Raw genomic sequence first — 11,627 nt, 5'->3', positions numbered from 1 at the left:
AGTGTGGGGGCGGGGTGAGAACGAGGCCTGGGCGTCCGAGGCCGCGGGGGGCGCGTTGGGGAGGAGAGAGCCCGGCATCCCGGGGTTAGGGAGGCGGAGGCGGAGGCGGCTCGAGGACCGGGACCGGGGCGGGAGGCGAGGCCGGAGCCCGAGCGCCGGGCGGTGGGACCGCGGATCCCGGCGGCGGGGGCGCGCCCGGCGACGCGCACGCGCACGCGCTCCTCTCGCGCACGCGCCCCCTCCCCCGCGCGCGTCCCAGTGCAGGCCGCGGGCTCGGCGGCAGCAGGTGGTGCTGCTGGTGCTCAGCAGAGGCCGGAGCCGGACCGACGGAGCCGAGGCCGGAGCCGCTGCTGCCGCTGTTGCCGCTGCTGCAGCCCCCGCCCCCGCCCCCCGCCGCCGCGGCCGCCATTAGACAATAGGAGCGGCAGCCCGGGAGGGCCGTAGGAGGCAGGAAGCGGCGGCCGGCCCGGCAGCGGCCCCAAGCGGGAGCGGGCCCGGCGGCGGAGGGCGGGCGGCCCGGAGGAGGCGGCGGCGGGAGGCCGGGGCGCTGCGGCAGCGCCGAGCGGCGGCGGCCGGGCGGGGACAAAGGCGGCGGCGGGCAGTGAGCGAGGCGGCCGGGCCGGGCCCGCGGCGGGGAGGAGGCGGCGGCGGGGGCGTCGTCGCGGGTGCGGCGGCTGCAGTTGGTGCGGCGGCCTCTGCCTTCCCTCGGCCCGCAGCCCTCCCTCTCCCCCTCCCCACCCCCCACGAGTGACATGATGTTTCCACAAAGCAGGCACTCGGTAAGGGGGCGGGGAACCGGGCGCGATCGGCGCGGCGGGGGGGCTGGGTGGGGCCGCCCCCTCGGGCCCTGCTAGAGCATTCCCCCTCCCGCCGCTTCCTCAGCCCCTGCCGCGTTCTCGCGGTCTCCCGCCCTGCCCCCAATTTCAATGTCGCCAACCCCCTCGTGACGGTTTCCCCGGCCCCTTTTTTAGGTTCTAATCCTCCCTTTAGGCATCCGTGAGGAAACGGGGGGCACAGGGATGGAGGGAGGGAACGTCAGTGTTCCGGAAAAAACCTTTAATTTTTCATTTAAAAACAGTGGGAGGGCGGTCCTGGTGAGGGCGCCCTGCAGCAAACCCCCCCCCCCCAATGTGCATGGCCTTGTGGGGGGGAGGTGAAGGCCGGACGGGGAGCAGGAAATGGGGGGGGGGCGGGCGCTGAGCATGTAAACACGAGCTGTTGGGGCAGAGCTGGGAGCTGGGCAGGCGGGTGGCGGCGGGGCCCAGGAAGTGCCTGGGGGAGGAGAGGAGGAGGATGGTGGTGGGAGCAGGAGGAGCACAGAGGCTGCCAGCCTCGGCCCCGCTCGCCCCGGGCTAGAAAAGGGGTACCCCGGCCCTCCCCCCAGCCGCCTGGCAGAGCAAGATGGCCGGGTCGTCACCCCCAGCCTGGCCTTTCCTTAGGGGCAGAGAGCACCTTCCAAGCTTCCGGGGAAAGTCTTTAGCCCTGCATCTCTCTTGCAGCCTCCCCTCCCACTCCCCCAGTGGCCGCAGGGGGAGGGTCCCCGCCTGCTTTAACCTTCCCCGTCCCTCCCTCAGGGCTCCTCACACCTGCCCCAGCAGCTCAAGTTCACAACCTCAGATTCCTGTGACCGCATCAAAGATGAGTTCCAGCTCCTGCAGGCCCAGTACCACAGGTGAGGCCCTGGGGGGGAGAGCCTCGAGCTGGGCGACCTCAGCCGGTCCCAGCGCTGAGTTTGGGGTTCCCCGTTTCTGGGGGTATGATTCTGGGATAAAGATGAACTGGGAGCCTGGATGTCCCACTCGGTTCTCCCTTTGTGACCTTGGAGGATGCTTCCTCCATTAATGGATCTAGAGTCAGGAAAGACCTCTCTCGTCCCGCCCCCTCCTCACTTTTACTAAGAGGGAACCTGTGGTTAAGTGACTTGCCCACAGTAGATTTCAGAAGCAGAGACCTGAGCCTGGCGCCCTCTCCCCGCTCCCAAGGCCGTCCTCTGCAGAGTGTGGGGCATTATGTAAATGGGAAACTGTGCTATTCTTAGATCCAACTACCTGGGCGGGACACTGCTGTCTGACCCCTGCCTTCCCAGCCTTCCAAAGCCAAGCTGGGGGGGGGTGCCCTCCTGAGCCAGCTCGGCATTTCTTCCCCTTCTGCCCCCCAAGGGGCATCTCCTTCCTCTCCAGGCCCTGCCCGGCCTGCTGGGGCCTCCTGTTCTCCTCTGTGCGCCTGGGCCTGGCCTGCCTGGGCCTGGCCTGCTTGGGCCTGGCCTGCTTGAGCCTGGCCTCCCTGGGCCTGGCTCTGTCTCCTGCCCCAGCTTTTCTCCAGCACTTGCTCTTGAGCCGAGGGCAGGGAGGGAAGTAGAGACTGGGGGATGTACCATAGAAAGTGGCATGAGTCCCCGAGACGGAAAAAGGGGCCGGGTCAGCTATAGTCAGCTTCCCTTTTCCAGGTTTGCAGTTCAAGAATGTGACTTTGGACAAGTTTCCCCCCTCTCTGGGCCTTTTATTCCCCATCTTTCAGACAGAAATGAAATAATGATCCTTATACTCCCTCATTTTGAGGTTGAGGAAGGCATTTTGGAGACCTTGAAGCATCAGAGAAATGAAGTTATTATGATTAACCATACTCCCCTTTCCTCCCCCCTCCCCACTCCCAGCTCGTGCCAGAGCTGAAGATGTCTCCCCGCTGGCTTCTAGAATCACCTGGCCTATTGCATTTAAATAGATTAACAGATAGAAGGCTCCCCACTCCCCCTTTGGTTACCAGGAAATTGATGAGGGGTTGTTTTCCAGAAGGGTAATAGAATATCTTTTCTTTCTTTTAGTAAAAATATTTTTGGGGGTAGGACATGGCTTTCCCAGGATCACTAGCCGTCTGCCTGCTCATCCTCCCTCCCTCCTTTTCTTCCCCCCCCCCCCCAGGAATTATGGCCCAGTAGAGTCTGGGAGGGGTCCCCTGAGACGACTGGCTTGTTTATTGCATCGGGTAACATGGAAATGAGGCTTTTTTGGAAGAAATGGGAGGGCCTGGGTTGAAGAGTGAGGGTCCCCTGGGGCAAGGGGAGATACCCCTGTAGCAGGGGTGGCTGCTTCCCCCCCACCTACTTGAGCATCAGGTGCTTTTGAGCTCAGGAACCCATTTGTGATGCCAGGAAGATGTTCAGAGGCTTGGCTTGCTGTTGTCCCCCCGCTGTAGACCCAACAGATCCTTGGCATGGGCCCCACTGACCTGGAAGCCTGTGGGGAGAATTTCCCCTCCTTCCTCCCCCCAATTCTGAATTCACTCTGAGTTTCCCCAGAGTCTGTGAAGTGCTTTGTAAATCAGCAAGACCCGTTATAAACGGGAGGCCCGCTCTGCAGGCCGAGGGAGCCGGGGAGGGCTTTGTAAATGGCGCCCACCGCCAGGCCGCCCCTGTTTTCTCTTTCCAAAGCTTGAAACTGGAGTGTGACAAGCTGGCCAGTGAGAAGTCGGAGATGCAGCGTCATTACGTCATGGTAAGCCCCTGCCCCCCCGCAGAGCCGGTGTCATTGCCCCTGCCCCCCCCCTCAGGTGAGGTCAGGAGCAGGGCGACAATGGAGGCCCACACTCGTGGCTGCGGCCGTGGTGGGAACATATGTTTCTGATTTTAAATCAGAGCTTCCAGGGGAAGATTTCAGAGGCCCGGGCCCAGCACAACAAAGGGTAACTTTGGGGGATTCAGGCTTCAGCCGCCTGCCTGGGGAGCCTCCCACTGTCCCCCGAAAGCCAGAGGGGATCGGATCGCCTTGGCTGAGGGTCACTGGGAAGTGTTCGGGAGTAGCTGCTGAAGGAGTCGAAGTAAACTGCCCCAGCCAAACCCCAGGCCTTCACTCCCTGGCCTCGGGCCCAGGCAAGCCGGCTGGCTTGGCGCAGCAGGGTAGGGCTCTGGGCCCAAGTGCCAAACCACGGCGTGGCAGGCTGGGCCCGGCTTTGGAGCAGGCCTGCCAGCTCACCCCGGGCCCTGCTGCCTGGGAGGCTGGGCTGTCTGCCCGCCTACCACAGAGATGGGGTGGGGTGAGCTCACCGGCTCTTGGATATGAATAATTCAGGCCTTGCTTTCTGTGCACACTCTCCCTCCACCCCCTGCCCTTGCCAGTGCTTTAACCCCTTGGTGCCAGACAGTGGTAAGGAATGTCCCACCTCTGCCCCTGCCCGTGTCACTTTGGGCAAATCTGGTCCCCTCTCTGATCCTCTGCTTGCCAAGTTTTGAAATAAGAACGGCATGCTGCGAGCTAGCCGTGTGGAGCCTCTGGTCGCTGGAGCCCCTCTCTGAGACGAGAGGATTGGGCCCGCTTGGTCCCCGGGTCCCTTGGGGTTCTCGTAGTCTGTGATTGTTGGACAGAGCTCTTGGGGCTGGGTGAGGGCCAGCCCTGAAATGTTGCCTGCTTCTTTTCCCATCTCTGCTGCAGTACTATGAGATGTCCTATGGCCTCAACATTGAAATGCACAAACAGGTAAGATCTGGTTTACAACCCCCTCTATCAGGCCCCCCTCCTTTCTTCTCTTCCCTCCCACCTGCCTCCCTCCAGGTAGGAACCACTCACTCACCTTGGCAGCCACCCCAGCCCTGCTCTAGTTACCACCTCCACCCTGTTACTGGGGCCCCCTGGGGCTTGTTCTCTGGCCACCTCTGGAGAAGTTTCCCTCAATAGGAAGAGGGAGGGAGACAAGGGGCGCCTCTCCAGGGACAGTGGCCAAGCGGCCTCAGAATCTGACTCTCCTACAAAGCACCCCTTGTGTGAACACACCTGGCGATGGGGGTGGGGGCTGTCCCTGCCCTTGGGGTGTCGGCTGATCTGGAACAAAGCTCTGAGGGGCCCAGCTCCTGCTGGGCATGGGGCACTGGATTCCCCTCCCCCCTTTCTCTGCTAACTGCTCCTACTTGGAGGTTGTGGCTTCCCTGGGCCTGGGCTTTAGAGTTGCTGAGGCCCTCCCCTCCTCAGGCCCCGATCTCTAGGGACTAGACTAGGTGGCTGCTGCTAAGGTCTCAAGAGTCAGCAGTGCATGATCTATTACCTGCTTCCCCTCCCCCATGCTCTGTTAACCTGCTTCCCCTCCCCCTTATACTTTCTACATTCTGACTCCTTTCAACCTGGCTTTTTGTTTCTCATACTTGCTTCCCTTTCCCCAAAAAAAGATTTGGGCAATCTGTTTCCTTCGGTTTCTCTCCTGATTTTTCCATGTTCTAAATTCCCATTTGTTGTACATGTGACTCTTCTCCCACCTTGTTTACAGATGGGAGAAAAGGCCCAGAGATTGGGCTCGAGGGAATCCTCGTTTTGAGCTCGGGAGCCTTGTGTTTGAGTCCCAGCTCCCAGGCAGGCTTCACTAACCCTGTCACTTTGGACCAGGCCCAGTCTGATGGGACAAATGCTCTGAGCCCCCCATGTGGTTTGGGTGCAAAGGATCTTTTTCTGTAACCTAGCACCTCCTGAGTGGGTGGGCTCCTGGTCAACCTTCTGGTCCATTTCAGGCAGTGCAGTTCCCTTGCCTTTGACTTATTCCATTGTTTCAGGGCCTTTTGGTGTCCTGGGAGGGAAAGGAGGTGTCTTGGCTCTCTAGCTCTTCAGATGGCATCAGTTAGGAAAGTCTTGGATTTGAATCCCTCCTCTGATTTGCTTCTTAGAGCTGCCTGACCACAAAACAATTCACTCCAGCTCTGTGAGCCTCAGTTTACTCATCTCTGCAGTGGGCATAATGAGAGCCTCTGTGTCACAGGATGGGTGCTTGTGAGGTCCAGCTAAGAGAATGGAGTAAATGGATTGCCAGCCTCAGAATGCTTCCATGTCCCCACAAATTACAGTTGCTTGTCTCAGTGTCACTCCCTAGCCACAGTGGAAGAGGGACGGGCTTTGGGGAAGATTTCTCCATTATTAAATGAATGTCTGAGCTCCCCCAGAAGAATGTCCAAAGCGTGTCTTCCCAAAGGTTTCTTACCTACTCTGTTCTTGGAGATGTTCCCTAGCACCTTCCATCTGAGATCACCTCCCTACAGTTTATCTAGATCTTAGAAAGATCATCTCCCATGTTAGACTGAACAGGGTTTGTGCTTTTTGCTTTTTCTTGTATCCCTAGCCCTTAGCACAGTATAGTGCCCTGCACACAGTTTTAGTTAAATGCTCTGAGGACTCAACTTCTTCCAGAGGGACTAGGACATGGGCTGTTCCTTGGGCCCCCTGTGATCCAGGCTAGCTGGGTCCAGTTTGGGGAGGATCTCCCCCAACTCTCCAGCAGGTTCTATTTCAGGCCCTAAGGCCGAGAAACAACACCTGTGATAGCTTTCCACGTGGCAAGATGTGGAGAGATGGGAGGAAGCTTTATGCGTCACTCAGGCTGAAGTGGTTTGTGATAACAGGTCAACAGAGGATGGATTCCCATCCTCAAGACTCAGAAGGACAGCAATTCTAAGGTGGAAGGGACTTCAGCCAACTGCGGTCCATCATGGAAGGGACACCTGAGACACCCCCAGCATGACCTTGTTGTTCACTTAGAGACCTTTAAAGTGGGACAGCCTCCCCTCGTGGGCAAGTCCCTTCTGCAGCCAAACCCCTCTTGTTTGGAGGAAGTTCTCCTGGCAGCCCCTTCCATCCCAGGCCGAGCAGAGCAAAGCTAATCCTCCCCCTGAGAGTGCTGGCGCCCAGTGACAGCTGTACATGACACCTACGTCATGTACCTCCTTAAGCCTCCTCTTCCCAGGCTGACTGTCCCTGTCCACGCCTTCCCCCATCTCCAGGCCCTACCCGAAGTTCCCCAGGCTTTCTCCAAGTGGGCCCAGTGCCACAGCAGGTAGCAGTCACTGATATCTGAAGAGCACTGTGGGGTCCTTTTTCCCCAAGAGCAGTTCCAGGAGACCCAGAAAGGTGGGTCAGCTCAGAGTCAGGAAGGCCCTCACTCCCCCCCAGGGGTGGGGGGGAGATCCAGTGACCTCTGAAGTTTGGGTCTGAGATGCTCACATCCCCGGCCCCTGAATCTTGGTCGATTCTCTTTCTGACCCTCTGACCCCCAACCTTGACTCCTCCAAGGCTGGACACTTCCCCCTCATCACAGATCTCCTTCTGTGTTTCAGGCCGAAATCGTCAAGAGGCTCAATGGCATTTGTGCTCAAGTCTTGCCCTACCTTTCACAAGAGGTAAGGGGAGCCCCCGCCCCCAAATTTCTGGACTTTGGCCAGCAGAGGGCAGCCAAACCCCATGTTGCAGTGTCTTGATCCTCCCCCTGGATACTGACTGGCACAGCTGGGGAGGGGCTGGGGCAAAGGGGGGGTGCTGAGAGCCGGCCAGCTGCAGAGGCCTTGGGGTGGGCCTGGCCTGCTGCCCCTCTCTGGTCAGGCCTCCATCAGGAATCCTGCCCCCCACACTTAGTAGCTGGGCCAGTCACCTAATCTCCGCCTCAGTTTCCTCATCTGTAAAATGAGGGTCATAGACTCCCAGGATCATTGTGAAGGTGGATTGTCACATAAGTGCCCACCATTATTGGGTGATCCTGAGTGGGGGCCTTGTGCCTCTTGCCTTCCTCTCCCATGTGGATGGTAACGTGGGCACTGGCTCTGCTGGTAGGAAAGAACATTTAGGAACATTGACATGGCGTTAGGAAGAGCTGCTCTTTTTGTTCAGTTTTCATGACTGTGCTGGCCGCTGCTCCTTGCACCTCATCCTTGTCTATAAAATGGAGCAAATAGCCATCTCCTCCGACACGTGTGTAATTCTTAGGCACTGTGGAAATGGGAGTGCTGCTAATGCAACTAGGGAAATAGCAGGTGGCCCCTGGTCCGGCTGACCCCGAACAGTGTCTGGCCCGTCCACCTGGGAGGTTATTGTGGCCCTGAGGTCTCTTGGCCTTCCGAAGACATCTGAGAGAGGCTCGCCCAATCTGAGCCCTGAGCATGTCAGTGATGGAGGCTCCTGGCAGAGACGTTTGGGAGCCAGGTGGCCCCTTGGCTGGGACCTGTAGACCACACTGGTCTAGCTTTGGGGTCAGCAAGAGCTTTGTTTTCCCAGTCCCAGACAGTGGGAATCAATCAACAAACATGAAGGCTTTTAGGAAGTGCCTTCTCTGTGCCAGCTCTCATTGAAGGCACTGACATTTGTATTAGAAAGAGATTTCTAGATTCAGATCTAGCCTCCCATACCTGCTAGCTTTGTCTCCCTGCACCAGGTTCTACATGTCATTGAGTCTCAGTTTTCTCACTTGTAAAATGGGAGACAAGTACCTGCCTCATAAGAGTTTTTATGAAGGATACAATATAAATGCCAGTCAGCCACTTAGAAACATCAGATTCTGGGGGAATTTTCTTTCCTTTCTACCTTATCAAACTGCTGCAAAGTGGTGCATGATAATTAGGGACTCTTTCTAAAACTTCTTTCTCTAATAAGTGGGAGCCTCAGGCTGGTCCCTGCCATGGATCCTTCTGGTTCTCTTGCATTTCACTGGGCAGCCTGCCAGCTGTGGGGCCTGAGATCATCCTTCCCCAGGACTTAGGCAGGAGATGAAAGAATGGTGAACTCTTAGCTGCATTATAGTAGGCAAGTCACAGGCCCATTCTGAGCCTTCCTGATGCTTCCCTGCAGGATGATGAAAAAAGTTTTTTATAAACCTTAAAGCACTAGCCATAGAAACGTGAACTCTGGGGAGGAGGAGCCCCAATGTTAGCGGCTGTGGAGAACCCCCTTATTGTCCAGGGAACTGGCTGGTGCCCCTGGGGCCAGCACTGCTGTGACTGAGGCTTGGGGCAGATGGAAACAAATCAACAATTCTTTCTCCACTCTCCTTAGCATCAACAACAAGTCTTGGGGGCGATTGAGCGAGCCAAGCAAGTAACTGCTCCGGAGCTGAACTCCATCATCCGGGTATGTGCCTTAATTAGCATGAACTTTATCCCCAAAGAAAGAGTTGGGGAGCTCCAGAAACCTGTTCTAGCAGCACCCACTGAGGCAGCCTGGGGAGAGGTGGGCCTGAGGAGGCTCTGAGCCTCAGCTCTGCCACAGAGTGACCGTGGGCACATAGATCCCTGCTTCAGTCTGTGCCCAGTTTCTCTGTTTACAAAATTGGGGATTGATCCCCTGGTGTGTAAGGGTCCTTGTGGGCCTAAAGCACCTAGAGGGGAAGAGCCATTCTTTCATCCTGTGACACATGAAGCAGCCCCTGGGCAGAGGGGGTAGGTACTTGGGGTGGACTGCTGACCTTGGCTTTTCCCTCCTACACATAAGTGTGGTACTAGACGAATTACTTAACTTGGCTGGATTAAAGCTTCCTTGTTGGCAAAATGGAAACAATACCCACCCTGGAGGTTGCTTGAGTTGAAATGATGGATGTAAAATTACTTTGCTAACTTTAAAGTACTATGAAGAAATTTCCCCCTTGGAAAGCACAAGTCTGCCTCAGAGATCAATGAATTGGTACAAATCCCTTTACCTTTTGGACCTCAGTTTTCCTGTCTGAGGTTGGACTAAAACCTTGGAAGCATTTCATTTCAATCTCCAGAGGTTCCAGCTCAGAGACCAAAGCCCCAGGTTGAGTCCCCAGCTGTGCTGCTGCTGTTTCTCTGTGTGACCATGCACAAGGGCTAGGCCTCATTTTGCTGCTCTGAAGGGAGCCGTTCAGGGCAATTCCTCTTTTTCAGAACTGTCCGGAGGAAGATGCTTTACTGCTAACAGACTAAACTGAAAAGTTGGCCCTGACCCCAGCCAAGTCTCCTTGTAGCAAATTATGGGGAGCTCCACACCTCCATCCATTCATTCAGTGGGTGTTCAGGGTTTACCCTGAGAGATCACATGCTCAGCACCTTGAGAAAGAAAAAAAAGAGGGCAAAAAATAAAAAAAAAAAACAACCCTCAGATGTCCCTGCCTGGATGGCACTGGAAAGGGGCAGGATTGGAGTTGTTGGACTTGGGTCCAGGTTCTGGAAGGCTCAGTAGGAGGGGGAGACTTTAGTGGGCCCAGGCCACAGGTTAGAGTTGTCTAGAGTCTGATCTGGCTCCTGTGGGTGGGACAAGTGATGTGAAGGAGGTATCTGCCCGCTGGGCCTTCCAAGAGTTGGTGGTTCCGGTAGGTCACCTTGAAATGTTCTGGATAGAAGAGACCCAAAGATTCTCATTGAGCACTCTCATCTTAGAGCTGGGAAACACCAGAAGCAGGGCCGCACATGTGCACACATGCATATACATCCACTGTGGCTTATGTGCATGCACATACAGCAGAAGCAGGGGCACACTCCTGCATGCACGCAGCAGAAACAGGGCACACATGCATATAAATACACAGCAACTTACATACCTGCATATACCCACATGCATATATAAGCACAGCAGAAGCAGGGCATGCAATGCATATATGTGCACACAGCAGGAACAAGGGTACATGAATACATGTACATACACGTTTGTACACACATGTAGGCAAACATCATTTACATGCACTTGTGCATCTCGAGATGTGTCTCGGGTCGGTCCACAGGGACTACTCTTTTTGGCTGCTTTTTTCCACCCTCACCTCTTCCCTTCTCTCCTGCAGCAGCAGCTCCAGGCTCACCAGCTGTCCCAGCTCCAGGCCCTGGCCTTGCCGCTGACCCCGCTGCCCGTGGGCCTGCAGCCTCCGTCGCTGCCCGCTGTCAGCGCCGGCACCGGCCTCCTCTCCCTCTCTGCCCTGGGCTCTCAGGCCCACCTCTCTAAGGAGGACAAGAACGGGCACGACGGGGACGCCCACCAGGACGATGATGGGGACAAGTCAGATTAGAGGCACAGCCCTGGGGGTGGGGGAAGGGCTTGGTGTTTATGGTGGCTGCTGGTGCCCCATAGCTTTGACCGCTCCTCTGCCCCCTGCCAGCCCCTCCCCCTTCCCCTAAATCCTTTGGGGTGTGAATGGGACCGGACTGGGATGGAAGGGAATAAAAGAATGGACCCACCTTAGCTCCAAGCGCCTCCCCCCTTCCCTGTGCACATATGTAACCGCTCCCCCCGTTCGGCCTGTTTGCTGCGCACCCAGCACAGCAGTTCCCCAGTCCCCTCCTGGTACTGCATGCAATCACGGATGCCAGCCGGCCCCGGGTTCCTCCCCTCCGCCCCCCTCCCCCATGTAGAGGATCTACCCTGTCCCCCTCCTCCTTTCCTCCCTCTGGCCATTTGCCTGCCTGACTCTGCTCCCGGGCTCTGCTACATCACTCGTCCAACCTGGGACCCGAGCCCCCTTTGATTGGGGCCAGGTTCTGGGAGAGAGCTCAGTAGCAGGCATGTGGGGGAGGGGGGCTGGATGGAGAGGGTCTGGGGGACCTGCTTCCTCCCCCACCCCATGCCCACAAATAAAGATGAGGGTACCGCATTTGTCTGGTTTTCTTTCAGTCTGCTAGTCTGTCTTTTAAAAGAAACATAAAAGGAAAAATTCACCAAAAAAAAAGTCCCCTTTTCCTTCCCCTCAGATTCGTGTTTGTATATAGTCCTTTAGATAAACTTGTCGGCTTCTGGTGTTCATTAACCTATTACAGAGGAGGAATGGAGACACTGTACTAAGCTTGTACTAGCTGTGCCTTTCAAATAAAGATGTGAGACGGTTGGTTTAAAGCGCCCGCCTCCTGCTGTCATCCCTGGGATCTGCTGCCCACTCCAGCTTGCCTCCACTGA

At 56.8% G+C, this 11,627-nt stretch overlaps 1 protein-coding gene across 2 annotated transcripts; it reads left to right on the top strand.

Annotated features, from left to right (window-relative positions):
- The first annotated feature begins 615 nt into the window (after window positions 1-615).
- Window positions 616-11,328, top strand: TLE5 (TLE family member 5, transcriptional modulator). Of its 2 annotated transcripts, none has more exons than XM_074302108.1 (7): window positions 616-779; window positions 1,575-1,672; window positions 3,428-3,491; window positions 4,425-4,469; window positions 7,082-7,144; window positions 8,787-8,861; window positions 10,528-11,328. In XM_074302108.1, the coding sequence occupies exons 1-7, from the start codon at window positions 753-755 to the stop codon at window positions 10,744-10,746; spliced, it is 591 nt and encodes a 196-aa protein (XP_074158209.1). In that variant the 5' UTR covers window positions 616-752; the 3' UTR covers window positions 10,747-11,328. The 2 variants fall into 2 exon arrangements, with proteins under 2 accessions (XP_074158209.1, XP_074158205.1); XM_074302104.1 differs by having other exon boundaries at window positions 620-779; window positions 10,525-11,328.
- Window positions 11,329-11,627: the final 299 nt, after the last annotated feature.

Source organism: Sminthopsis crassicaudata, chromosome 1 (assembly GCF_048593235.1).
Source record: "Sminthopsis crassicaudata isolate SCR6 chromosome 1, ASM4859323v1, whole genome shotgun sequence".
In the NCBI taxonomy this organism is placed as follows: Eukaryota; Metazoa; Chordata; class Mammalia; order Dasyuromorphia; family Dasyuridae; genus Sminthopsis; species Sminthopsis crassicaudata.
Note: the sequence above shows the minus strand (reverse complement) of the source record. Positions and strands in the feature narration are given on the sequence as shown.

Bases quoted from the DNA above. Each gene is read 5' to 3' on its own strand.
- TLE5 (XM_074302104.1), top strand. From the start codon at position 753: ATGATGTTTCCACAAAGCAGGCACTCG. The intron at 7,145-8,786 runs GTAAGGGGAGCC...CACTCTCCTTAG, and splicing joins TGCCCTACCTTTCACAAGAG to CATCAACAACAAGTCTTGGG. The intron at 8,862-10,524 runs GTATGTGCCTTA...TCTCTCCTGCAG, and splicing joins AGCTGAACTCCATCATCCGG to CAGCAGCTCCAGGCTCACCA.